Source organism: Botrytis porri (genome assembly GCF_014898465.1).
Source record: "Botrytis porri strain MUCL 3234 chromosome Unknown BPOR_016, whole genome shotgun sequence".
Classification (NCBI taxonomy): domain Eukaryota; kingdom Fungi; phylum Ascomycota; class Leotiomycetes; order Helotiales; family Sclerotiniaceae; genus Botrytis; species Botrytis porri.
In genome coordinates this window covers 104,771-132,735 of record NW_024066090.1, presented here as the reverse complement: position 1 = coordinate 132,735, position 27,965 = coordinate 104,771, and the positions used below count along the sequence as shown (strand labels likewise).

The following is a 27,965-nucleotide window of genomic DNA, read 5'->3' as shown; positions in this document are numbered from 1 at the left end:
TTTCGATTGAAACCTCGCTCTCCAAACACACTATTGGACCTGGAGAACAAGAGTCTATTGAGCCTGACAGGTATGAAACTCTTGCATCTGGTATTGATATCTCAAATCTAGACTGTGAAGCCCATCTTACCTGAAGCATGAAACAACATCTCTGATGTAAACACAGGCACTTGTCAAGAAAGCGGTGACAATTTGTCTACTATGAGACAATAAATCACTGCTAGATGATTGACTATTCTTCGTCGATCCTTTTGATGACCAGAATCTGCCAAATTGTCGCAATTTCTCTCCGTCATGTCCGGAAATTTAAACTCGAAATCTGGTAACAACAATTTTGAATATATTAATAGGTACGTCCATACAGTGTACGTATTTACTTCGGACGAAAGCGCTCCACAAAATGGAAGGACCATTTTGGTAAGCCGTTGAAGGTTTGATATACAGAGTAAACTTTGTATGTTTTCCTTACTTAAACGATTTACAATGGAGCTCGTGGGTCAACGTTGCAAGCATAACTTTGTGCTTGCACACACCCGGAATATAAATTATAATCAACTCAACTCGAGAGTAAAAACGGGCCTTCCCTTGCACAGCCTCTGCACTAACTCTCTCAATACGAACAGCAAAAGTAATCGACATAAAAAAAAACATGAAACAAAATACATACATGCCACTTGGATGCTTCATATGTCTTGAAAGCCCACCATATTGGCTTTCAATCAAATCTCCATAAATTGTAATCTACGGTAGATCCTCAACTTATGTACCCTTACACTTGGTCCAGACCGATAGGATCAGAGTAAGGTAAGAGAAATCCTTGACGTTTGGGTGATTGATGATTGAACAAAGTATGATGACACAAATGATTTACTTGAGGAAATGTGAGACTTTCACGGTTCTGCAAGAGGACTGTGAGACTCGAGTACCTATGTATCGAATGTCTTGACTCTGGAAGCTTTGGGATGGCTAATATATGATGAGGACAAAGTAAGAATGTACACGTAAGATCGTAAAGAAAGTATGATGATTGGTAGGTACCGTTGTTGATAAAGATGGTATTGTATAGTCTGTACTGGATGTCAGTAACATGCATGCAGATTATAACGTTTCAATAGTAGTAGCTTCGTGAATATGAAACTATTCTAGATCCCAGAGCCACCTTCAACTCTTTATAATTACAAGTACCATCATTACCTAGGAAGCTTTCCGGTACTACCGTACTAGAATCTGAAATTGCGGTACATGTTAATTATTTACGAGACTCTTTGGAAAACTCGATGCAAAACCCGATATAAAACCCGAATCCTTCAATCACACCCCTTTACCGATATGAGTTGGATCCGTACATACGCTTTCTATGATCTCAAACACGACACCTATTCCATCATCCCGACCGGTACCTGCGCCGCCAAGCTTTACACGAAAAGATGAAAGATGACAGAAATATCACAGCAGTAGATCTCATTAACTTTTTGCATCCTGATGGAGAAATATATCACGTGTAAGAAGGCACCTTCAGAGTCTGATGAATGATAGTGTGTGGATTATCTTGGGAAATTGGTCCGAAATTGATCCATCATGCAGATGTAACCTGATGAACGAGTTGAACTCAAAAGGCTCTACGAGTACGTACGATACTCCGTTTTGTATTCCGTGAGTTGTAACGGCCAGCCAGGCTTGCCAGGTAAGCTTCACCGGAACTGATTGGGGTTTCATGTTTCGGAGTGGAAAAGACAGTTTGTATCTTCCTTAAGATCTTCAGAATTAGAGTTGAAGTGGATATGGAAAAACCGTTATTGTGATCGCCGGTGTCCTTTGCAGGATATTGCTCACGTGAGAAGGCAGAGAATAAGAACAAGTAATTGGTCGAGAACCTTGGAAGCCATTTGTATTCGGCGTTATTGATGAGGTCATGAAGGGGATTTCAGATTGTTGCATGCCCCATTGCTCAAGGATATCTGGGATTCAAACCGTATTCTCTCCATGCATGCTTTCCAGGATATTGCATTTCAAGCTAATCCTAATCGCGTAAAGCGAACGATGGTCAAGAAGCGGGCCATTCTGAATCTCGATAGTAGCTAGGGGTATTAATAGACAGCCAGGGCAGAGGTGCCACTTAAAATATTTTGGACGCGTAAACAAGTTGAGGCTGTGAGCCTGTGAGCCTGTGAATTATAAATGTATCCTATCATCAGCTAAGCTATATTGTTACCGCTGTACGAGATGGTAGACCGTAGTTGCTACTATTCGGTGAGGTTGGTCATCTTTCGTTGGTGTTTGGAGTATAATAGAACTGCTATTTGATATTCCAGCTGAGTAGACACATGACTGAAAATAGAGCCACGAAAAGAAAGAAGAAGAAAAAACATTACCTAGGTAGGTAGCGTTCTGCATTGATCGAAGAATACTTATGGTTAGCATGCTATACACCCAACAAAGAGCGCCGCTCTCTACTTTTGGAATTTACTCAATCATATCAACCAAGATGAGGAATATGAGGAAGTCATGACTTGCAGGCTCAACAGGTCGATAAATCCTATTGGTTATCGATATATTCGTTTGACGTTTAAAAGAACATCCTACCTTCTCAGCGTCAAGGGGCGAGAAAACGATGAACCGGAATGGTCAGACTCATCAGACTAAAATCACTAGAAGCTTTTTATTGATCTACCAAGAGCTCTTGAGAATAGATCCGGCGATTCTGCTTCACCAATATGCGAATACCATTGGAACGGGCCTAGAAACAGACTTGACATAGCACCAAACCGGACGCCATGGGTATGTTAGAAGTTAGGATGGATTTGGTTCTGATGGTAAACCCAGTACCATGAGTGTATCGAATGGTATAATTGTAATTGAATATTTACTACTCGAGGATATATAAATAGATATATAACAGGAGATGAGGGCTTTTTATAATCATTATATAATAGACATAAAATCGCTATATAATTGATTAAATACTTTTATTTGATTTAATTAGAAGTTAAAAGGTAGTAAATTAAATATAAAAATGAATATAAAAAATACAAATGTAAGAGATTCTAGAAATATAAAATGAATATAATCTTTAAAGTTTTATATCCCCTAGACCGTCATTATATGACGCCTCGCTTAACAGGGATCTTAGTGATCAATCAGAACATCAGGATTCTGAGAATTCTTATAATATTAGGACTATATTCTATAATAATTATTGAAACATTTATTATTATTATATAAAGAAATATTATATTCTTTACATTCTTATTTACTTTTATACCTTACTTCTTTTTATTTAAAATTAATAGACTTTTTCCCTAATATAATCCTTTTTGTTTTATAAAACTATTCTTTACAAGTATAATAATTCTTTTTACTTTCAATTATATAAAATAATAATCTTAAAGAGAATTATAAATCTTAATTGAAATTGATTGAATTTGTTTTATATATTTAAAATAATATTTGAGTTTAAATTTAGTAATCAATTTATTAGTAAAAGATTTTCGAAAATTATTATACTTAAAAGATTTAATTATAAAATACTTTAATATAATTTCTTTATAAATCAAATAATAATTAACTAAAACAATAACAAAAAGCCATTATTTTAAAGCTTAATAACCACTATATTATTGTTATTAATGCTCTAATATAAATATATATAATTGATTCCTTATATTAACAGTATTTATATTATAATTATAATTATTAAAAAGAATTAGAATAAATAATTCTTTCTTATATTCATTTTCAAATAATACTCAAGCTGTTTTAGCTTTTGAAGAGATAATTTTCGGTCTTTTGTATATCCTATTAACAAAAGTTTTTTCATTATAAACCATAGATTATATTAAAATTACTATATTATCCTTTTATATTATAAAACATATATTATTTAAAAATGATATCTTAAAATGAACTATTCTTTATAATATTTTATTATCTTTAGCATTTTGAACCTTTAAATTGATCGAATCTTTATAAATACTAGAATTAAACCTATATATCCCTGTTACAATATACTCTAAATAACATATATACTTCAAAAAGTTATAGAAAATAAATAAATTATCAATACAAATATAATATAATACTTTAAATAATCTTTACATTAAGTATAGAATTATTATTTACATAGGATTTATATATTTTTTATTTACTATTAATTATAAAAGAAGGAATATAATTATATCCATAGGATTATTCTTTTTATTAATTTTATATCAATTTCACATTATAAAGAAGCCTTGATCCATTATTATCCATATCTTAAATCCTATAGATATAGATATATATTTAATAGTAGTAATAAAGCTTGATTGGTTAGAATATTAAACTATACCTTTATCGATTAATATTCAATTCTAAAATATCTATATTGAAAGATTAATATTCTGAATATAATTTAATAATGGATTTATTTATAAATAAGTATATTAGTATATAAAATTCGAATTAACAAAATGATATCTTATTCTTTTGTAAATATTACTTATTTCAGGATATTTAATATAATATCTTATATAAAGCTCTTTAAATCTATTCCTTAATATGAAATATATAAAAGAATATATATTAATATCCTTATTATGCTTCTAATAGATTTCAAATTTAAATTCAATATGAACTAATATATATATATATATATACCTAAATATAAATAAACCTTATTTATTATTATAAAATATTATCGAAATGTTTATAAATTCGAAAGTTCTATGTCTTTTAGTGTTTATATATATAAATTTATTTATTCTATTATTGATTTTAATATTTTAATAAGAAAGTAAATATAAAATAGATTGAACATATTATATTCTTGAGTATTAATTTGTAGAATAAGTTTTCAATCGAAATCGATAAAATTTATAGGTTCGAAAGAACTTCTTGTTTCCGGAATAGAAGAGATATCTAGACATAATGTCCCTACATCTATAAAATCAAATTCCATATTAATTGAAGTTATATTAATGGAATTATTATATATTATACATTTATTGATTTTCCTATTATTAATATTATTTACAAAGATATTAATGATCTTGTTCAATGTACGGACCACTCAGACGTTATATAATGATGGTCTAGGGGATAATAACTAATATTTAAATTAAAACTATTTAAAATATTAATTATATATATATATTATTACATTCTATTATAATCTACATAATACTCCTAAAATAAACTTCATATATTAAAAAGTTTCTTAATATTTAAAATAATAAAATATAATAATTCTAAAGTTATAGACTATCGCGAATAAGTACTAAGTAGTTTAATATAATCTTTATATATTTTCTTAATACTAATTAACGAGAAGAAAAAAGATATTTGAAAATAACCGAATTAAACCTTGAAACTAAATTATATTAATTTAATTCCTGTAATCAATCTAATCTTCAATTTTTCGATATTTAATCTATTATTTAACTTTAAGTAGATTAATTTATTCTAAATTAAAAGATTATAATAACTTCGACTTTATATCTATTATATAATTAATCTGAAAATCACATTTACTGTAAATCAGATTCCATATTATAAGAATATTACAATTACTATATATAACCCTCATTTCCTATACGATAGAAAATATATAATATAATGAATACTTAGATATTAGCATACTAATATTATAATATTGATTCGATTTCACATGTGTACCTTGATTCTAAATCTCGACAGTTCCACAAAAAGAAGGCCCAATCACCCTTGTTTCAATCACTCAGTCCAGGATTATGGTGATGAGAACAAAAAAACCCCTCTAAGGAGAGACCCCCTTTTAGGGATATGGTAACCACCTAGCCACCCTAGGGTCCGCAGGCAATCTTTTGCAATTCGCAATCTTGCTTGTGCAATGTTCAAGGTGCAATCATATGTGTGCCATTGAAATAATTGACTACTCCGTACCTATGCTTCCGCCCTCTTTACTCAGGTATCATTATTAGTATTATTACTATAATAATAATTATTATTTATTAAACTGTAACTCGTAAATTGATACCACCTGGGTAATAAATGGTATTCGCATGTATTGTAACACACCTAATATTGTTTAGCGGCAAATGAGGGAAATGATTAGCAGTTACAAGTGAATTTGGCAAGGGAAAAAAAGGATTGCGTAAACCACCACCTGGGCACTTTGGATCTGAATCAATCAATCAGCCAAAATCAAATCAAATCAAATCGACTCGACAACCAACCAACCTTATCCATTCATTGACTGTATCTACCCAGGTACACATACCTACATACCTACATACCTAGGCGGTGCTAGGAAAGGAAGCTTGAACGATCGAAAGATTGAGAGCTTGAAAGATTCTAAAATAACAAAGTGCGAGGAAAAGAACAACCTAAGAACATCTCCAAAAGTCTCAAACAAAGCTTAAGAAATCTGCATTTGAACCTTCCCGGTCAACTGGCCTTGCGCATTTTCGACTTCTGCATGTTCTAAAGAAGCCGAAGCCTGCTGAAGCCTGCTGATTTCCTTTGGATCCGCGCCACCATCCATCCATCCACCCACCCAACCAGCATTCATTCATTCATTCATCCAACGCCAAAAGATTTCTACTTCATGTTGAATTGAACGCCCTAGTTTGTCAACCATAATCACAATCACAATCACAACCAACCACTGACAACAAAAGCACCTTTTTTTTACACAAGAAACGATCCTTGAGATATTCTCCAAAGGATATCAAGAAAGGCTCTTCCAACAATCGACTCCGACTTCGACCTTGATTTTAATACCGACGTTCGTTTGTACACGCTCCCTTTTAATTTCGATCAAGAAGGATTCTTGGATACACCTCCTTTCTTTGTAAATTCGGCTGGCCATCGGGAAGACCTCAATCTTCATCCTCCACTTCTCAGCTGTTGAAACTAACGACACTCGATACCCTTTACGATAATCTTCCATGAATTTCGAACTTCACGATTTGATCTGAGCTTGCTGCTGATTGCCGCCCGAGAACTTTGAGAGGGATTGAGCGTGTTCTTGATCTATTTTCACTCTTCCATTTTACGAACCCGTTACGAATTCCACATTCCAGAACATCAACCACAACCGCCTTGGCTGACGCAGCATATGCTATTGCACTCATAAGATTCTGCTTTGGGCTCGAATTTATCGTCGACATGGACCACTCCTACAGTGGCTCCGGGCGAAGGCCCCCTCACATAACAGTCAATTCGGGCAGTGGTGGAGATCTGCTCAATTCATCTACTAGCTCTCCTTCCACTGCAGGAACTCCTGGTCAATCGAGGCAATTAATTCCGCCGCCGCGACCACCGACCTCAGGTTCGCAACAGTCACGCATGGCTGCCCCTCAAGTATATAGCTCACCCGATGTGGCTCAGTCAAATGAAATGCTGCTTCCTCCTTCGAGATCACGGCCTATAGCGAACAACCAATCATCATCATACTCCGACTACCCTTTACCTTCTCCCTCAGTATCAGGCTTTTCATCACGCAGAACAAGTTGGAGCTCAGAGGCAGGAAGTCGAGACAGTCGAGTGGGACCATTTGGCTCACCTTTTGATGATTCACGAGCTTCTTCGAGAGCAGGCGACAGCGATGATGAAAATATCAATACACAAACTGTTTCCGAAAAATATAACATCATGCCATCTGCAGGATTATTACTTTTCCCAGAAGATGTTGAGAAAGATGATTACCTTCACAACCCGGATCCAAGTGATAAAGACCTAGATAAGTGCGACATATGGAATCGGAGAGGTCTTACAAATGTTGGAGGATTGATTTTCATCGTCCTGGGTGTACTGGCCTTGTTCGTTGCATATCCAGTTGTGTATGTTTTCAATTGATCGCTGGGAAAACTTCGGCTAACAATTGTCTAGTACGTTCGTGAAAGACAAAATCGATCCTACTCACGGTGCTTGTGCAGCGGCAGCAGATTGTTTGTCAGATAAAGTTTCCCTTCTCAAAAACGTGAGAACGGGTCTTATAGATCCGGACACTCCGGACTCTGTCAAGAGTAAGACCGCTCACGATGGCGCCAAATTGAAGCTTGTGGTAGGGGTTCTTACATCATGGAGTTTTGTTTAATGCTAAATGATCTTAGTTTTCTGACGAATTCAATACCGATGGACGAACTTTCTACGATGGCGATGATCCATTCTTCCAAGCCGTGGATATCTGGTATGGTGCTACTCAGGATTTGGAATGGTACGACCCCGATGCTGTAACGACCGGAAACGGCACTCTGAACATTAAATTCGACGCGTTCCAAAATCACAACTTGAATTATCGCTCAGGTATGGTTCAGTCGTGGAATAAGCTGTGCTTCAAGGGTGGTCGTGTGGAAGCTAGTATATCATTACCCGGCCGAGGAGATTGGCCCGGTTTCTGGCCCGGTTTCTGGACTATGGGCAATTTGGGACGACCCGGCTACCTAGCTACCACTGAAGGAATGTGGCCCTACAGCTATTGGGATCAATGCGATTATGGAATCACAGCAAATCAAAGTTCAACGGATGGTATGAACTGGTTGCCCGGTATGAAGTTGCCAGCTTGTACGTGTAAGGGTCAAACCCACCCTTCAAGCGGCAAATCTCGATCAGCACCTGAAATCGATGCATTAGAAGCCAGTATTGCATTCATGACGGAAAACTGGGGAACGGCTACAGGGTACGCATCTCAATCTTATCAGATTGCACCATTCGACATATTCTACATGCCCGATTACAATTATGTTGAGGTTTATGACAACGAACTGACTTCTGTAAACTCTTACCGAGGTGGAAGTTATCAACAAGCTATGTCTTCAGTGACTTGGCTCAACAATGATTGGTATGATGGCAATGGATATCAAACGTATGGATTCGAATATACTCCTGGATCCGAGGGAGAGGTGACATGGTTCGTTGGTGATCAGTACACTTGGAAAATGGACGCCCGTGCCTTGAGGCCAAACGGAAACATTGGCCAAAGAACGATGCCAGAGGAGCCTATGACTGTTATCATGAATTTGGGAATGGGTACCAGTTTCTCCGAAGTTATGATGCCTAATTTGAACACTCTATTCCCCGGTACCATGCGTTTTGATTACCTCCGGATATATCAAGAAGAAGGATCCGAATCGATCACTTGTGACCCTGAAGGATACCCAACCACCGAATACATCGAAAAGTTTCCAAAGGCATACGTGAGTTGATTTATCACTTTCTTCATTCGCTTAAAGCACCATGCTAATTAATTTAGAAAAATCAAAACCATACGACTTGGTCAGACACTGGCTACTCGTGGCCTACAAATTCTTTTGTCGACACTTGCTAAAGACTCTTCATTTCTTTCACAAACTTTTTGTATAAAGGACGTACTTTGCTTTGCAAAAGCGCAAAAGCGAATCATATACCCCTCGAGACGTGGCACGAATATTCACGCGCCAAAGGACATATAGAAGGCGGTCGGACATGGCGGCGCCTGGCGATTTCGATTCATCTTTTCTTTCACCGGATATTACAAAAGAGCGCGCGTTTTTGTTATTAATCTTGTTTTCTTCGCCTCCAAATACACAATTGCATAGCGGCGTCGGCGTTTTATACTTTCAGCATCAAGCACGTTTATTGATTTGCCTTTCTAGCTTCACACCAACTGTTGTTGGACATGTTCAAAGTGCAATTGAAGCCTTTGTGCTATCGCTGTTGTACAAAAATACCACCGGCTCATATTCTACACGTTTTTTAGTTTTCGGTTCAAGTTTTTGAGTTGATAGATGGAGTGACCTTCACAACTCGAATATTGTGTTTAATTTAGAAAGAGACAACGGAGCTCTAGATGGGTATCTTTACCAAAAAATTAGTTGGCGGGGTTGGGGGGAAGTTAGGGAGAGGGAGTGAGGACAAACGAATGAATGGATTGACTAACTGACTTAACCGATTGGAGTGGATCAATTGGTTTGGCTTGGCTGGCTTGGTCTCTGGTTTGATATTGTATTTGATTGGATTTTGCAACGCGGGTGGGATCGTTTGATCGACTTTGATATGAATAGTTTGGAATGACTGGGCCGAAGTTGAATGAATGGGTGTATAAGAGAAACTCAGAAGAGAGGTGGAAATCCGGGTTAAGAGTTTGTGAGGAAATGAGCGAGTTTGAGGAGCGAGGAGTGAAAACTTTTAGAGGGTGCACCCATATACCAATACCAATACCAAATTTCATGATAGTAAAGAGACTTCAATAATATTTCAATGGGCCTCTTCACGTTTTTTTGATACTACGTAATGTTTCAACTACCGCACTTCAGCTGGTATTTATGATTGCAATATTCGGAGTTTGGAGAGTCAAAACAAGCAGACGATGAAAATTGGAGACGCAGAAACACGTCCTATATACAATGGTCGCGATTTTCACTCCTCGGCTTCATAGTATACTATTTCAACAATATAAACGGCCAATTTTAGTATACCAATACATCTATCAGTACGAAAATTCTCCAAAGCTTCATGAGACAAGAGACCTAGGCGAATTCAGATCACGTGCACTGAAGGGTCTCGATTATTTATGCCAAGACTCGCTGGGGCAAATATTCTGAACTTTTTTTTTCAATTAAGCGCTAAACCACTTTTGGGACGCTAAGATAATTCTAACCGAGAAATCGCACACTCTCAATATTCGTGAACTTTTCTCATTGAAATCTTCTGAACTCTTGAACCTCAACACCTAAAGAAGTCGACCACCGCCAACATGTCGCACCGTAAATTCGAAGCTCCCCGTCACGGATCTCTTGCTTATCTCCCAAGAAAGAGAGCAAGCCGTCACCGCGGAAAGGTCAAGAGGTGAAGCATTTACCCCAATTTTCATTCCTTGCGACTTTGGGGATTCTACGAATTCATTTATATCCGTCTGCAAATTTATTTTCTGAGAAAAGATACCATTTACTAACTTCTCAATTGCAAACAGTTTCCCCAAGGATGACAAGACCAAGCCAGTCCACCTTACTGCCACTCTTGGTTATAAGGCTGGTATGACTACCATTGTCCGCGACCTCGACCGTCCTGGTGCGAAGACACACAAGAAGGAGGTCGTTGAGGCAGTGACTGTCATTGAGACACCACCGGTACGAGCAACGCAGCCCGCTTGGCTTAAGCCAATGGCTAATATCTTTTTAGGTTATCGTTGTTGGTCTAGTGGGTTACATTGAGACTCCTCGTGGTCTCAGATCCCTTACAACTGTCTGGGCCGAACATTTGAGCGACGAAGTTAAGCGCAGATTCTACAAGAACTGGTACAAGAGCAAGAAGAAGGCTTTCACCAAGTACGCCAAGAAGCACTCCGAGAACAGCGGATCTTCTATCACCCGTGAACTCGAGCGCATCAAGAAGTACTGCACCGTCGTCCGTGTCCTCGCCCACACCCAAATCAGAAAGACTCCTCTCAAGCAAAAGAAGGCTCATTTGATGGAGATCCAAGTTAACGGAGGTAGCGTCGCTGAGAAGGTTGACTTCGCCAGCGGTCTCTTCGAGAAGCCAGTTGAGATCAGCTCCATCTTCGAGCAAGATGAGATGATTGATGTCATCGCTGTCACCAAGGGTCACGGATTCTCTGGTGTCACCAGCAGATGGGGAACCAAGAAGCTTCCTAGAAAGACACACAAGGGTCTCCGTAAGGTCGCCTGTATCGGTGCCTGGCATCCAGCCCACGTCCAATGGACTGTTGCCCGTGCTGGTCAAGATGGATACCATCATCGTACCTCTTGCAACCACAAGGTCTACCGTATCGGACGTGGTGACGACCCCAACAACGCCGCCACCGAGTTCGATGTCTCGAAGAAGGCTATCACCCCGTAAGTTTTGATAGTCACCATTTTCAGTAGCACACCGACTAACATAATTTTAGTATGGGTGGCTTTGTCAGATACGGTGAGGTCAAGAACGACTTCATCATGCTTAAGGGTTCCGTTCCAGGTGTCAAGAAGCGTGTCATGACTCTCAGAAAATCCATGTTCGTCCACACCTCAAGAAAGGCCTTGGAGAAGGTTGAGTTGAAATGGATCGATACATCCTCCAAGTTCGGTCACGGTGCTTACCAAACCGCCGAGGAGAAGCACCAATTCTTGGGTACTCTCAAGAAGGACATTGCTCAATCCTCGTAAATTTAAAAATTGGTTTCGCATTTCGGGTTTCTTACGTTTCGATAGGTGTAGTCGGTGGGGGTATCATATGTGCAATAAAGCAGTCCATGATTACCTATGGATATACTAGCATTCCATCAATGAAGAAATGTCAATGATATCCAATAATTTCAATAATGATTCAACTTATGATAGTATTTTGGTGAGCATAGCCAACTGTGAGAACTGAGAACTATGACACGGGCAATGTTGGTTTCCACATAGTGAAAGAATTTTACAAGCTGGTCTTTATCTGATTATGTTTACGAATAGCAGTTGACGGACCTTGTCTCCGACCTCTTGACCCCTTTTTTCCTTGTATTTTCCAACAAATTTTAACAAACCTTTCACTGAGACCCTAGGAACAATTATGAGTTGGCTTTATCATTAGCAATCACTTGAATCAGCCTTTCTGTACCTCGATCTTATATAAAATCTCTTTACAGGAAAATTAACGTTGTTGTACATTCATCAATCCATCTCAAGCAATTTTCTCTTTCTTTACCTTCTCTCCCAGCTCCTCTCTATCTTTCTTCAATTGTAAAAATTGTCATCCCATCAAATATCCCTGTATATAGATTCTTAAGTTGCACAAACAAGAAAAAAGAGAGATTCCCAGTACCCCACGTCACTGAAGTCACACAACATTCTCTGGTCCTTCCCTAACCCCTCTCTTCTTAGCTTTATTTACTAGTTTCACTACATTGTCAATATCAATGGGTGCACTCTCCGCCGTCCTCGCCATCCCTTATCGAAGCATCAAAGAATCTATTGAGAGAAGTCGCAAACAGAAAGACAAGAACAAACAAGTAAACAAACAAACAAAATCTGCACCGGGAAGTCGCACACCGAGTGTTTATCGTGAGACGGGCGGAAGAACACAAAGAACAGAGAGGTTAGAAGAAAGAGTTAGTCCAGAAAAAGGAAGATCGCAATCATTAGGTTATTTACCATCGTTCGAAACGCCTCGGGCAGAGTTGGAGGCAGATTTGGGAAAGGCAGTAATAAACAAGGGAAAGGGAAAGGAAATCGAAGGGGCTTCGTTGCAGAAATTGTCGACGGGGTTAAGGACGACGTCGCAGAGAGATTTTGCTTTGGACGCTACACAGTAGGTAGAGGTTATTGCGTAGACGGAAAAATCAAGCTTGCGATTCCTTTTGCTTTGTTGTCTCGTCAAGGACGAATTCGAGAGCCTGGATTTGAGGGGAGATATAGAATTGAGCAACGTTTCTTGCATAGCTCTTCGATCCTCAAATATACGAAGGAGAATAAAATTCCAGAGGAAATACACGCAAGTACACAACCTCGAATACTATCCGAACGAACGAACGACTACACAGACAACATGTCAGACGAAGATTACATGGCGTTCCTCAATAAAGCCAACGAGGATCCCAGTGCCGGCACATCAAAAGCTACGAGCAATAATAAAAAAGCCGAGTTCAAGACAATGGATGATGATGTGGATGTACCTAGCGTGTTGGTTAGAGCAACCAAGGATGCGTGGTACACCAGTGATACCGACGAACGTTTTGTTGTTGTGGCGCTGAAATGTGAAGGTGGAATGCCAGATGAAGGTTTGTTTGTCTTCTTGCTCTTCATTGAGGAGTTCGGAAAACACCTGGTATCTGTACTAACGTGAAGTAGAAACATTCGCGAAACTCATAGCCCATCCTGCTCCGGCAGACGCAGCGGAAGAAATACGGATTATGGATATTGGGGAGTGGGATCCGCAGGGACAATACAAACAGATTGTGCAAGCGGTGAGAGATGCTAGTAAGGGGAGTGATGTGAGGGTTTATATGGTATCGGGGGAGGGAGCAAGAGTTGAGTATTGGGTCGTGGGGGTTGAGGGGGGAAGATTGGTTGGGGCGAAGGTGTTGAGTGTGGAGAGTTAGGGGGTGAACAGAGGGAGAGAGAAAGGGAAGAGATTGTTTATACCTGGCGTTTCTTGACTTTTGATTCTTGGGGGGGGAGACATTGGGGATTGGGTAACATGATAATGATGATGAATTAAACAAAATGAAAGATGAAATGGAGATTTTGGATATGAGAGGGGTTGTGCTTCTTCTTTCGGAAGGAAATACAGATACAATACCCTGGTACTCTCTGTCGAGTGACAATGAGTATCTAGCCCGGACACACGGCGCATACTTTTTTTCATATAAGCTTTGGGGAAGATACTATCAACCTTTTTTGGCAAAATTCATTGCTTTGATTTCTATATTCTATATCATTCTCAACAGTCTCAACTCATTTCTCTGTCCGCGAATCTGCCAGTTTCATTCTTCGTTCCTTCCCTCACTCCTTCATTGTATCCAACTACCTAGTACCTTTAAACAACAAATAGTGGATTTACAATAAAGCAGGAGTCTGCCAGTAGTATTCTCTTCTTCTTCGCTCTCTTCCTTGTATCCTTCTTCATTGTATCCAACTACCTAATACCTTTAAAAAAACAAGTAGTGGGTGTACAATGAAGTAGAAGTTTCAACCTTCCCCCCTCTCAGACACAATACCAATAGTCCAGATCCATCCGATATATGATTCTCGACTAGTTCACCTCTCAAGATCACTCCTTTTCTCCTCTTATATTCATTCCATCCCGAAATGTCGGTTTCCTATATATATTCAATATCGTTCCTCTAAATACTCCAGCTCCCAAAATCATTGACATCTTCAATATATATATATAGGGTTATAATTGTGGGTGTCTGTTTGCGATAGTCCGTATCGCAGTCTGGTATTTAGGAGCTGGCAACGTTTGAGAGTATTTGAATATTTGAAAGTAGTTCGATGTTCGAGATTTGTTCGATCTTTTGGATGATTTGAGGAGGGCCTGGATGGGATTCGAGGATTGGAGGGCTTTGATTGTCGGATTGTGGTTGAGACTGGGATACGACGCTGGGACCGCTTGTACTGGCACGGCGTGGGGAGGCGAGAACTCTGTTTTTCTTCGCAGAAGAGTCTTTGTTGATAAGCGACGCAGTCCCACATGCCAAAGGGTATGCCAACTTTATACCTAATCCTGCTTTGGCTTAGTTCGTATGGGTTTCTGCTTGATCCCGTTTCAAATTAAATCGTCGCTAATACGATAGGGCGTAGCGGCTCTGACTGCAAACTACGATACTGGCATGTGTGTTAAGCGACCAATAGCTTTAAGCTTTACAACGCCAGTGCTCGCAGGAGATCTACAGTATTGCAACAAGCATCACTACGCAGGTGTTAGCTATATTTGCGGTCGATGAGACGATGATTATCTCACGAGTATGCGCACGCTCCTCAACATCTCCTCAGAGTACTGCTCTCGCAGCACTCGTCATCCACCACAAGCTTTGAAGTCGGCGAAGATCCATATCACCCCAAACAAATCTCGGTGGTGGGTGACCCAAGCAGTATTCGCTCAAACTCAGAACCACCCACCTTGCCGCTGCATCAACACATATCGCTCTTCTCTCCTCTTCGTTCCATACTCGTGTACAATACGGATTACAACGGATTCCCCACCTCTGCAAATACACACACATCTCCGCGTGATAATGACGAGGATCGTACCCGGGGAATACGAACGGGAGCTGGGTGGCTTGGAAGGTGAAGGAGAAATAGCAGTAGAGGAGCGACTGCGCATCCAAGTTCTGGTAAATCTCGGGGTTTCGGCGCTTGTGTAGCTGCCATTTGCGCCAGATTTCGTGGCAGAGGGCGGGGTTGAAACCGAGAATTTCGAGGGTGTTGGGGGTTTCCCACGAGCTGCAGGTGCAGAGGACGTATGGGGGTGGAGCGGGGGAGTAGGGGGGAGGAGGGGAGGAGGGAGGCGTCATGTCGTAGGCGTCTTGTTCGTTGAGGGGGTCGAGGGGGTCGAGGGGACCGAATCGGTTGGGCGGCGCCGCCTGGGGACTGCGGGGAGGGGTACCCGGATTGTTCTCCGGGTTGTTCTCCGGAACGGAAGCGTTTCTTTCGCTCATTGTTTCGGTTTGAGATGAGGATTTGCGGAGGGTGGAAATCTCGTCGGCTCGGTTATGAGGTTTATGCGATGTTAGTTATATGTATGGTTGTTCGCTCTTCAGATGAAGAATATGAATTGAATACGAATTTCGAAGTCTCGAAAGTTCTTTGTATTCTAGATAGGTGGTCAGTTCTTCTATATCTAGTTGTAAGTATTTCGAGTTTATATGATAATCTAAGATGGATATCCAATATAAAGATGGATGAATAAATCTAAATGGTAAGAAAAGTTATAGCTGCTCTTGGGATCTCTGAGATGAAATAAAAATGAAGGAGGAAATGGAATCGAGAACTAATTCTTTTTTTTCTAAATGTAATTGCTCGTGGGAAAAAATTAGTGGGCGTCATGATCGTTGGAGCTATTGTTACTAGCTTCATGCTATCAAGAGTCTAACGTCCCTTTTGGTGGTTAGTCTGACGTCCGACGTCTCTCTTGAACAAATTACTGGGAGAGACACATGACCGTAAAAAAGCTTTTAGGAATTGTGAAGAGGGAGGGAGTAGTGGAGAGATACCCATCAGTGAGTATGTACATATTAGTTATAGATTTTGTACAGATGAATTTTGAGAGAAGAGAGAGTATGATAATATTTCGATCAAAAAGAGCTACTCATTTACATCATAGCAATCTATGTATGCCTAATTCTATATCTCTAGTCCTCGTCATTAACCTATCTATTAACTTTGTAAAAAAAAGTCCTTTGATAAGTAATTACCTGCGTGTAATCTACTTATTAATTCCCAAACTAAGCAGCACCACCCATCGATGCCTTCCCTTTCAAGTTCTTCCACGGCCAGTGACTTCCGAACGCTACAAACGTTGCGATTCCGCAACACGTAATCGCCAACGCATATGTAACTTTTATTCCTTGCAAATAACTCTCTATAATCCCCTCAATCAACTCTCCCTCTTTTCCAAACACATTTCTCAATTCGCTAACCCCCACTGATAATACCTGGGCTGGGGATACCGAGGGTGCGTACCGAGGAAGCGCATGTAAGATACGATTTGCGAACGCCGCTTCCGCGATGGAGATGAAGAATGCACCGCCGATGGTTTGCAGAAATAACACCATCGCTGTCGCGGAAGAGAGATCGGCTTGGGAAACGGTCGCTTGGGCGGAGATGACGGGGATTTGGAAGACGAACCCGGTGGAGAGACCGGCGAGGGCTTGGTAGCCTATCCATTGTGCGGAGGTGGAGTCGATGCCGAGGGTATAGAGGAGTCCGCAGCCTATTGTTGCGCCGGCGGCGCCGATGATCATGAATGGAACACTAGGGGAATGTATTAGTAGAGGAGGGACTTTGGGAAGATGGTATGTTAAGATGAAACTTACAAATGGCCAAATGCAGATATCAATCCTCCGGAAACAACGGTTGCGATGGTGGTACCGATAATCATTGGCAGATTTCGCACGCCAGATTGAGACGCCGAAACTCCAGAGACGACTTGAAAGTAATAGGGGAGATAGTAGAGAAGGAGGAACCATCCACCGCAGAGAAAGAATACATATACCATTCCTACAGAAACTGTACGTTCTTTCAATAAACGACCGACTATGATTCCACGCTCGCCTTGGAAGTATTGGATCATCATGAAGAGGATGAGGAGAAGAACGAAGCCGATGAGAGTACCGATAACATCGGCAGATTTCCAGGCTTTTGTCTGACCACCCCACTGAAGAGCCAGGAAGAAACAGACGAGACTGGCCATGATTGTAAAGGTTCCTGGGAAATCCATTTGTAAGATCTTTTCCTTCAGAGTAGCAGGAGTTGGAACTGCATTTTTAGGTGCAGTGAACACTAGAAAGTAATGTATTAGCGCCTGTATTGTTTGAGATGCAGAATATGGGAAACTGATCTAATACTCACGGAATAGGATGATAGCCCCTGCGAGTCCACCAATCGGCAGATTAATGTAGAAACACCAACGCCACGTCAATTTATCTGCAAACACACCTCCGAGAAGTGGCCCTACTACGGATGCCACCCCATAAGATGCGCCTAGAATACCTGTATAAGCTGCGCGTTGGGAGGGAGGTGCTGCGAATGCGATGATTGTATATGCTCCAGAGGCAATTCCAGCACCACCAAGTCCAGCAATGGCTCGGCCTACTATTAGAGCGGTACTATTTGGAGCGACACCTACGAGTTTTCGAATTAGTGTTTGTGCTACGATTCGGAACTTGAGAAAACGTACCGCAGACTAAACTCCCGAGTTCGAAGATGAAGATGGCAATGAGGAAGGTTATCTTCAGCGGAAAGTATTTGTATGCCTTTCCCCATGTCGACTGAAAGGAGCCGAGTGTGAGGAAGAATGCAGAACCATACCAACCGACAAGATCTAAGCCGTGGAACTGGTCGGTGATTTTTGGAATTGCTGTCGCCTGGAATTATATTAGCTATGCACTCGACTATATGATGACTGCAAAGCAAAAGGGAGAGAAGATATACATACCACAATCGTCATGTCTAAAGAGACAAGAAAGATACTGAGTGATAAAGCAGTCACTATCATCACCATTGCAAAAGCCTTTGGATACTCTACACCATCCACCGCCTGGCCATTGTTGTTAACCTCTCCAGTTTCTAAATCCGCACCACCTGTGCTGTTCTTTTTCTCTCGCGATGTCGAATCATTAATCGAAGGTGCCCTACTCTTCTCCAAGTCGGTATCAGAGACCACTGTCGTTGGCCTCGAGGTTTCCATTTTTGCTCGGTCGTCTCGAGACAGTAAAATTATTTTTGTATTATCTTTATCAAGGTAGAATGAACAATCGTAAGTCAATGGCAATTCAAATTCGAAGAAGTAATGAGAATGGATAAAAGTGAACCCGATTGATATTTAAAGTATTTTCTTTCATCATAGCAAACACGGGATCCCCTTTATACAAAGCCTCCTTCCTCATTTCACTCGAGCTCACTCACACTCGTGTATTAGACGTTAACCCCCTTTCATAAGACCGCCTTGCAGAGATGGTATGACGGAGACGGCTTGAACTCAGAGTAGTCGGTATATGCGCTGACACACTCTGGCAATACTTCCGCCGATGAATCACAACGAACCCTTCACCAAATCTTGTAGAATGTTGAAAAGTGCATTCCATAACCCAACAAACGGTTACCAATTGAGCCAAGTTTCAAGCGCTTACATCTGTCCGACCTCAACTTACCGCTCTGGTCAAAGAACCTTCATTTGATTTACGTGTAGTCAGCATGCTTGTGCATATTTGGGTATCAAAAGGAAAGGATCTTGAGATGAATTGGATATTATATGATAAGTTTGGTGTCATGGTCAAGTTTCCGCCGAAATGCGGCAGGCGAGGAGAACGGGGAAGAGATGCGCCAGATTCGGCGGAGATGACGGTCGAAAGAGGATACGTGAGTGAGTGAGGATGAGTCACTCTGAGAAATAATGACTTCTGGTTACTCAACATTTCACGTCGCTGCCACTCACATCCATGTTTTTGGCTGGTGGCAGAATACACTTGCGGAAAGCGGTGTCGATCAATATTTGTCTGGATTTCTCACTCGCGACGACCAGTTCTGTACTGTATAAATTTCATCGATGTGCTGAATCCTGGAAACATGCCTTCAGTGAAATTGGGACAGGATTGGAATCTGAGTGTTTTAACTCTTTGCAGATGTTCTTACTCTTTCCTATTTACAAACAATACGAATTGCTGAAGTTTGCAATGCCAAAGATTGCAGCATCGATCAATAATGGGTATTTGAACTCATGCAACGGCTTCAAGATGAATACAAGATATTCTCATACTTGCTATCTGTTGGTTAGGCTCAAGCCTTGGTAACATCATTCGATACCATTGGAACTACGAGAATGAATCTCTGAATAGATCCAGATTCAATAATGGTCTGACGGATAGAAGTAGGATGATATTTTGGAATTGGAACATTGACTCGGTTCCCCCGAAAGCCTTGAAGCCCCTCGATACTAAAATCGAATGTTGCGGGTGTTTGAATACTCATCAGAAGTGGAATGAAGTATTCACCCCGCTCACATGGTCTCACTTTGTACCGTGGTATGAAGTTGTAGGTGAACTTTCTTCCTGTGGATAAGTCTTTCGAAAGTACAGTCTACATCCTCAACTCAACACAACCATAGTAACCTCGTTTTCTTACAGTCTATCTAACTGAGCAAGTTTTTCGGGGGATATTTGCCTATTGTAGACACTCTGATCAAGACTCTGTTGTCTCTCATATCCAACTTCACATTTCTCCTCATCTCTCATCCTGAGGTCTAACAGATGTTCGAGTCAAAAACGTCAATTGCACATACACACGATGTCTGTTGAAGGGATGGATGTTCTGCCAACAAGCAGACAATTAGAAACTGTATCTGATGGTAATAAATTTCCTACCCACCTTAGTGCCACAATGAGCACGAATGCAAAAGATGGGTTTGGCCCTTCACTTGCTGAGGTTTTACCCATCAAGGCTATCTGCGATTGCCTCCCCCAAAAAGATGTAATTAATTTTCGATTAATAAGCAATGTTTGCGCCGCAGCTGGTATGGATCGTCTCGTCGAAAATATAAACGTAATATTCACCAGAGAGAGTTTCGAAAAACTACTATATATCTCAAAATATCCCAGGATGTCGAAACGTGTCCTGGCTATACACTACGATCCGTTGAGAATGAGGGCAATTGGTGAAGATGATTACAACCGTGTCCTGAGAGAAGTGGAATTACAGCCAGGATCGGAGTCCCTGACCAAGAAGGTTCGTGGCTTCGAAGCTCGCAACAAGATTTGTGAAGAACAAGACTTGATGGTGAAGAGCGAATACAGTAGTTTCGTATTTTCACAAGTGCTGCCAAAACTCAGCTCCTTGAAAAGGTTCACTGTGATAGAGTGTGAATCTAAACAATCTGATCATTTACTGTTGGATGTCAAGCCTCCGCCAGCTTTCTGTAACAGTATGTGTCATGATGCGAGGTATCACAAAGAAGCTTCAATATTTCTCGCCGCTGCTGCTAACGCTGGTACGAAGTTAGAGCATCTCTGCCTTGAAGAATTTAATATAAATACCCTATTCGGTGCTTCTATTGGCGTAAACACCATACTTCCATATGGGCCGGATGCTCGGTATCTTCGCCATCTTGATCTCTAGGATATAAAGAATCCTTCTTCCAATTCTAATCATGGATTGAAGCAACTACTACAAGCTACATCCAATCTCGAATATCTCTTCATCACAGAAAACTGTGCTATCACGGACTCGACGAGAATCGACTGGGACGAAATCATAGTGGGTCTAACAATGCCATGTTTGAAAAGCCTGGATTTCTGGTGTATGGCGGGCAGTAAATCATCGCTCACCGAGTTTCTTCGAAGACATGCCAGAACTCTGAGAAGCCTAACGCTCATGTTTTGTTTCTTAGAAGAACCTGTCATCGACTGGGGAGAAGTTTTTGGTGGAATCAAGAGTGATTTGACCCTTAGGAGAGTGAGATTATCCTATTTGCAATGTTTTTTACCCGGAGGCCATAATACCTTCGACAAAGCCGTCCATTTGGAACACATTTACCATGGAAATACCTTTCACCTACTACTCGAAGATCGTCTTATGCGCAAGAATCTCGTCGCTAAAGAATTGCCTCTCGCACCGAGCAAACCCTGGAAGAACTACATCCTCTATCTGACAACAGAGAAACAAAAGGCAAGGGCAAGGCTGGCAGAACTTGAGTCACAAGATCTTACATGGGACTTTAAGAATGACGAGGACAAGCAACACTTTGAATTTATCGGAGGATGGGGGTAGCAAAGCATCATCTGTAATTCCTACATCTAACACACTCTTCTCCAACGACCAAATCGTTTTCAGGAATTAGCTGATTTCATAATTCTCAATGAATTTACCTATGTTTTAACATGCACATGATTCCCTCTTTACAGAACCGAAGTGACTGGTATATAACCTCAGCCACACAATAGCCATACGAGAACCATACGCAATCTCTTCAGCATTGCCTCTCCTTACCACACATGTCTGAACCTAGTGATATCCATAAATCCACCACCATTCCATTACTTGAAAAATAGTCTATCTTAGATATAAAATCCCACCCATACTCTTCATAGTTCACTACTCCATGTCTACCAACCAAGTACAAGACATATCAGAAAAACTCTCTGCATACATTCCATTCCTCCTTCTGCTTACCAAAAACTCTCTCTCTACAACCCCGAGAAAGATCTTGATATCCTATGTCCTCTACCCAACCGCACTATTCCACTTCCAATCCATCTCCGCCACCTAAGATTTAATGTCTACCTCTTTAGAAACCAACAGCCAACACAACAATCCTTAGCTTCCACTTTCAACTCCATTCACTCACTTCACTTACTTCACATAACCGATACACCCCACAAACACTCCCTACCTACCTATCCCTTCCATCAACCATCCAACCAACCATCCATCCACTCTTCTATCCACTCTTCTATCCACTCTTCTATCCACTCTTCTATCCACTCTTCTATCCATCTATTTATCCAACCCAATTCATAATCCCCAAATCCATTCCCAACTCACAATCCCCAAATCGATTCCCAAATCCCCATCCATTTCCACCTCCACCCTTCCCCCCCAAAAGATCCACTTCCCCACCTCCTTAATTCGCCTTTCGCCTATCTATTCTCCGCCCCTTTTCACCCATCCACTCCACTTCCCCCTCTTCTAATCCCATCCCACCCACTACATTTCAATCTCCTGCATTTCAATATCTCCACCATTTAAATTCGTTGAATCGTTCAAATCTCTCAAAGCGAAAAATTAGAAATGTGGAGGAGTATGGGAGTATGGGAGTATGGGGGGCGCTGTAATAGTACCTATTTAGTATGTATACATTATATTATATATAACGAAGAGCCATCATTGTGAGGGGAACGGATATATTTTGTTATTTTGGTGGGTACTAGGGTTTGAATGTTGGTTTACGGGGATCGGTGTGAGGGTTGATTGTTTTTTCAAGGGCTGTGGAATGTGAAATTTGAAAGGTGAGATGCTGAGTCCTCAGTAGTGTTGATAGCCGCATCTTCCAGACGAGGGCAATAGAGGTGTACTAAGGAGGAACTACTCGCATTAGGAGGAGAGAGAAGGCGAATTTAGAATATGCGGATGCGTTCTAATCCCTCATACCATAAATCATTAGACATCTAGTCAATAACTCATTTTAGAATCAGAAAGTTGTTGACCTTGATATACATATTAAGACACGACTATATTACACAATAACCACATCGCAATGATCCTTCATAACCCAAAATTCATAATCGTAAAATACGCCTTCGCAAAGCCCTCGCATCCTGTGGATTCCATATACAATTCCATACCCAGAACCTCATCCAATCCCACCGTGCCGTCCGTATCCTCATTAGTCGAGCTGCCGTTCTATGATAACCCATATAAAACATCCAATATGAAAATCGTTTGTGTGTGAATTCAATCATCTTACTTCCATCACTGTTCACACCACATTTCAAATGAAGTTCCAATTCCACTCATCAATCACCCATTTGAACAAAATCAGTTGTGGGTCACCACGGCAGCTGGTCTCGTAATATCGGGTTGCCCGCCTAGATAGGTCTCCGAATATGTGGGCGGTCCTAACGGTGGACGCGCCGATGTACTTCGACTCAATGGCCTCAATCCCACCTCTTCACTCGAATCTGCTGCGCTTGTAATTGGTGTCGATGATCCCCCTATCGATGTCCGTCTTGCTGAATTACTCGCAGTCGTAGCGCTAGGTCGGGAAAGCTCCGCAGATAGTCTCGACTCCACACTCGATATATTTCGTTCCAAAGAATTGTTGGTAGTCTCCGCCCCCACAGCCGACACACTAGATGCGCCATTTTCATTGGCATGATCTTCGCGAGAAACCACCATGGTAACCCCATCCTCGCTCCTCAAACTCGGCGGTTTGTCGCCCTCCACATAAGCCGGGGGCGCCTCACCCCTCTCATCCAACCCCTCTTGTCTTTCTCTATTTGCGGCCACAGATCCCATCGTCATACCCATCAGCCCCGTTCCCGCTCTTCTCGGTCCAAATCTTGTTCTAAAATCTGCAAATGATTGTACATCGCGAGCCAAAGCTGTCTGACCATTATTTCGTATGAGTAGTGCCTTTCGTTTTCGTCGTTGGGTAATATATAGGAGAAGAAAGAAGACGATCACTACGAAAACAGCGACTATTACGAAATAGTAGTTGTAGACATGTCTTGATGAATCTTCTCCGTCAGGATTTGTACTGGAGGAGATTTGTCGACGGAGATTTGAGATGTGAGGGGTAGATGATGGAGGGATAGCTGAAGTGATGAATGTCGTTGGCACTGCGTTTGGGATCTGTGCGCAGGAGAATTTAGGAAAGATTATTGAAAATACGAGGAAGACTGAGGAGAATCGTTGACTGTTGGTACATTGGCAGACATCTTTCTGATATTGTGATGGCATGTCTATGTATATTTGATGATTATTTTGAGTGAAAAAGGAAGTCAAGTTGGCTCGGAAGACAGAAAGATAGAGGTATAGCTCTGTTAGGGTAGACTCGTCATTCCAAACCTTCTTTTGTATTAATCAAGAATTGCAATTGTATGAGCTGTTTTTCCGCAGTTGCAAATAGTGGCAAGCAAGGTATCCCCGCGCGTTTGTTTGTACGAGTACGAATTCTAACCACGAACAAGCACGCTGGTGAGTATAAAGAAAGGCTGGGTAAGATGGCAAAGTCAGCCTTGCTTGTATACTTTTTTCTGAAGGAGAAAAGGAAGAATAATATAAACAATATAAAAAAAATCAAGGAGGATATCCGGATAACGTTACCCAGGATACGTAATACAATATGTACCGGAAATCCTCACACTTCACTTACGCCTCATTATGGCTGTTGCTACCACGTACCTTCTAGACAAAATGGATTCAAAGTGTGTCAGTTTGTCCTTGTGTTTTGCTTGGTCTTTCCCTTTCCCTTTCCCTTTCCGAAATAGCCGGTGACGGTGGCCCAGGAAGCTTGTATTGAGATTGACCAATTGGAGCAGAGTTGAGGGAACAGCTCTCGGATAAACGGGCTCGGCGTGTATTCCGCTCTCTCCGTGCCGATTTTCATTTTTCGAAATAAAACAAACAGAACATGCAAAGAACATGCAAAGAACATGCAAAGAACATTCATTATTTCAATTTATACTACGCTTCAACATGAGAAGGAAGTTATGTGTTCCAAAACTAGGGCTTGTTGTTAATGTGATTCCAAGTGGAAGAAGTATTAAAACCCACAGATTGAAAGACAAGCGTCATAAATCTAGTTTGGTACTCGCGAAGCCAGGCGTTTCAACATTGAATCCCAAAACACAGAGATGTAAAGCGGATCGATAACATACAAACTCGAGTAATGAGTCACAGGATTTATGAAAGAGGTGAGGAATGATCGAAAAAGCTGGCATTGTGATACTTTTGCTGTGCTCGTCGGGCGTGAATTTGTGAAGGCAGTGCATACATGGGGTTGTGAGGCTGGGGATGATGAAGTGCTGGGATATATGCATGGCATTAGGCACGCGGTGAAAGCAGGAAAGAGGTAACGATTAAAGGGGTCCATGAAGGGAATACAGAGGGCAAATGGGGGATTTGATCATTGTGGGTTGGAGGATTCCAAGGAGGGGCTACTGGGCATACTCAAGATTTTGTAGATGCTTTTGTGGGTACCGATTGGGAGGCTGGATTTCGACGACCGGTTGTTGATGGTCAATCGTTGATAGAAAATACCTATCAAGGAATCATTCATGCAGGTTGATTCCGAGCATCCATGACCTATTTTGCCTGGGTATGTTGTACACCCTTTGGCAAGTGCCCTACGCTCTGAGTGACAAGGTGGGTAATGCTAGAGCAGAAGCTCTTCACTATATCAACAAACCCACAATATTATTGATATACATAGACGTCGACCGTTAGAGACTTATATTGCAAGACCGCATGAGAGATTCAACAGGAGACCTGGTGTCTCAAACAAGGCTTTCAAAATTGTTAGGTGACCGAGAAGGTATAATTTTGACCGTACAAAATGCGACACTTTGCTGATATACCTATGGATGATGGGCCACGATATGACTCTGATATCGAAGACGTATTCGGTCATTCAGACTCCAGCAACTATGCAAGATCGAATAACCATTGGCATAGACTGAGTCAACTGATCAAAGATTTTGTCCAGCAGTGAGCTGACTTTACTTTAAGGTCTAAATTTCTGAATTCAGTAAGCTTTGATCTTATGCTCCGTCGAATATTCGCAGCAGTTCCAGATTATAACAGTAACATATAATCAGAAGATAAAAGCCAAAAGCCTCCTTCCTCCCTTTATCCTCGCCAAAAGAAAAACGCAGAAGATTATTTTCCTTTGGTAGTATGAACGATTGCCGGAATGTCCTCTCAAGTGTCCTCGAGCATGCAATTTACTCTTGTTGAAAGAATGCACAACAATCTTAGACTTTTATGAGTAGGTAGATATAACCGGTACATCATATAAAAGGGGAAACATTACCGAGATTCATCAGCCTAGGATGCTACGATTTGTAGATCTGGGGTATGCGATTATCGTGAGGAACTGATGATCCAAATTGCCCGGCGTGTTCGATATGATCCAGAAACTCTTTGTACATATATTTGTATTAGATGTTTTAGACCGTATCTAGTAGGTTGTAGAGAAATGCATTCGTTCGTGAAAGGGTAGTACAATACCACCATGTAACCTGAGTTCGAACACACTAGAACTTGCAAAAGTGCTCACAGAGGACTGTAGGTACAGTACAGCAATCCAATGTAAAATCTCGAGCCCATGAGATTTGTCCACATAAGTAATTATACAACTTTACCATGAAATCTGTAAATCCACACTGCAGACTAGCATGACCCGAAGCTTGCTGTTGCACTCTTATCCCAAAAATACGTAATAGGAAAGGTGCAACCCCGTCTGCACGGGCCACTTAGTACAGCCGACTTGCTTTGTATCAATACAGACCCTTCATCGTTCATCAAAAAGGCACATTAAATATCACGAGGATTCAGGGTTCTGAGAAATCAAAAGAAAAGGAAACTGTAGAAACATCCATCATGACACGAGCAATTAGAGGTATGTACCAGCCAATTTTCACCATGCCATCTACCCGTCTATCACTAGCTTGATTCTTTGATCCTTGATCATCCAGCCATTGCTCTAGAACACTTCGAGGTATACACCGACAGATGATGCAAGTGCGCATTCAGTCTGGTACAAGTTTACTTCGAATTACATAAATGTAACTCTTCTAACAAGAAATCAAGGCACCCTTGTGGAGTGCGATCCATCTATCAAATCTCTCATTGTCAAGATAGATGCAGAGTCGCATCATGAATATATCGTCGAGGATCTAGATGATGAAACCTTGCTTATCCAAGAGAGTAAATTGGTACACTTGAAGGCACTTTTGGAAAAGGTATGTGTGCCTTACGTTTATGGTGTATTTGGTGTGGCTGACTTGGTTACCTGCTAGGCACTTAAGGAGACGCAGGTCGAAGATGAATCGGAATCTGAATAGAGTGGAGAGATTCACGTTGGGTTAAAGGCACTGGCGTCAAATAAGGATTTGTGGCGTTCAATATGGTTGATTATTGAGGCATGCTTTTGGTTTGGGATGGAGTATTTCACTCTATCAAAATGAATCTTCATTGACATCATAACGGAATTCACAAATTCATAGTTCTGTTTCTTGGGAAGCCCTGAGTTGCCAATATGTATTAATATTGTGATTTGAGGCTCCTCGGCCGTGCCGCATGACATATCTAGAAAAGAGGGTGTCGACT

General features: G+C 40.9%; 9 protein-coding genes across 9 annotated transcripts; 6 read left to right on the top strand and 3 right to left on the bottom strand.

Moving 5' to 3' along the window:
• Positions 1-7,125: 7,125 nt before the first annotated feature.
• EAF01_010271 (uncharacterized protein) lies at positions 7,126-9,286 on the top strand (the record flags this gene model as incomplete). Its single annotated transcript, XM_038918528.1, has 4 exons — positions 7,126-7,799; positions 7,849-8,023; positions 8,073-9,155; positions 9,212-9,286. The coding sequence occupies 4 exons, from the start codon at positions 7,126-7,128 to the stop codon at positions 9,284-9,286; spliced, it is 2,007 nt and encodes a 668-aa protein (XP_038765753.1).
• Positions 9,287-10,693: 1,407 nt separating this feature from the next.
• On the top strand, positions 10,694-12,101 carry EAF01_010270 (uncharacterized protein; the record flags this gene model as incomplete). The annotated part of the gene is made up of 4 exons (XM_038918527.1): positions 10,694-10,785; positions 10,910-11,066; positions 11,119-11,792; positions 11,846-12,101. The coding sequence occupies 4 exons, from the start codon at positions 10,694-10,696 to the stop codon at positions 12,099-12,101; spliced, it is 1,179 nt and encodes a 392-aa protein (XP_038765752.1).
• Positions 12,102-12,835: 734 nt separating this feature from the next.
• On the top strand, positions 12,836-13,231 carry EAF01_010269 (uncharacterized protein; the record flags this gene model as incomplete). The annotated part of the gene is made up of 1 exon (XM_038918526.1): positions 12,836-13,231. One exon carries the CDS (start codon positions 12,836-12,838, stop codon positions 13,229-13,231), a length of 396 nt encoding a protein of 131 aa, XP_038765751.1.
• Positions 13,232-13,464: 233 nt separating this feature from the next.
• Positions 13,465-14,017, top strand: EAF01_010268 (uncharacterized protein; the record flags this gene model as incomplete). Its single annotated transcript, XM_038918525.1, has 2 exons — positions 13,465-13,696; positions 13,767-14,017. 2 exons carry the CDS (start codon positions 13,465-13,467, stop codon positions 14,015-14,017), a joined length of 483 nt encoding a protein of 160 aa, XP_038765750.1.
• A 1,392-nt stretch (positions 14,018-15,409) lies between these two features.
• On the bottom strand, positions 15,410-16,078 carry EAF01_010267 (uncharacterized protein; the record flags this gene model as incomplete). Its single annotated transcript, XM_038918524.1, has 1 exon — positions 15,410-16,078. One exon carries the CDS (start codon positions 16,076-16,078, stop codon positions 15,410-15,412), a length of 669 nt encoding a protein of 222 aa, XP_038765749.1.
• A 786-nt stretch (positions 16,079-16,864) lies between these two features.
• EAF01_010266 (uncharacterized protein) lies at positions 16,865-18,828 on the bottom strand (the record flags this gene model as incomplete). The annotated part of the gene is made up of 5 exons (XM_038918523.1): positions 16,865-17,393; positions 17,456-17,921; positions 17,991-18,263; positions 18,319-18,505; positions 18,577-18,828. The coding sequence occupies 5 exons, from the start codon at positions 18,826-18,828 to the stop codon at positions 16,865-16,867; spliced, it is 1,707 nt and encodes a 568-aa protein (XP_038765748.1).
• A 1,595-nt stretch (positions 18,829-20,423) lies between these two features.
• On the top strand, positions 20,424-21,902 carry EAF01_010265 (uncharacterized protein; the record flags this gene model as incomplete). The annotated part of the gene is made up of 2 exons (XM_038918522.1): positions 20,424-21,191; positions 21,252-21,902. The coding sequence occupies 2 exons, from the start codon at positions 20,424-20,426 to the stop codon at positions 21,900-21,902; spliced, it is 1,419 nt and encodes a 472-aa protein (XP_038765747.1).
• A 1,767-nt stretch (positions 21,903-23,669) lies between these two features.
• Positions 23,670-24,593, bottom strand: EAF01_010264 (uncharacterized protein; the record flags this gene model as incomplete). Its single annotated transcript, XM_038918521.1, has 1 exon — positions 23,670-24,593. One exon carries the CDS (start codon positions 24,591-24,593, stop codon positions 23,670-23,672), a length of 924 nt encoding a protein of 307 aa, XP_038765746.1.
• A 2,643-nt stretch (positions 24,594-27,236) lies between these two features.
• EAF01_010263 (uncharacterized protein) lies at positions 27,237-27,700 on the top strand (the record flags this gene model as incomplete). The annotated part of the gene is made up of 3 exons (XM_038918520.1): positions 27,237-27,255; positions 27,447-27,598; positions 27,656-27,700. 3 exons carry the CDS (start codon positions 27,237-27,239, stop codon positions 27,698-27,700), a joined length of 216 nt encoding a protein of 71 aa, XP_038765745.1.
• Positions 27,701-27,965: the final 265 nt, after the last annotated feature.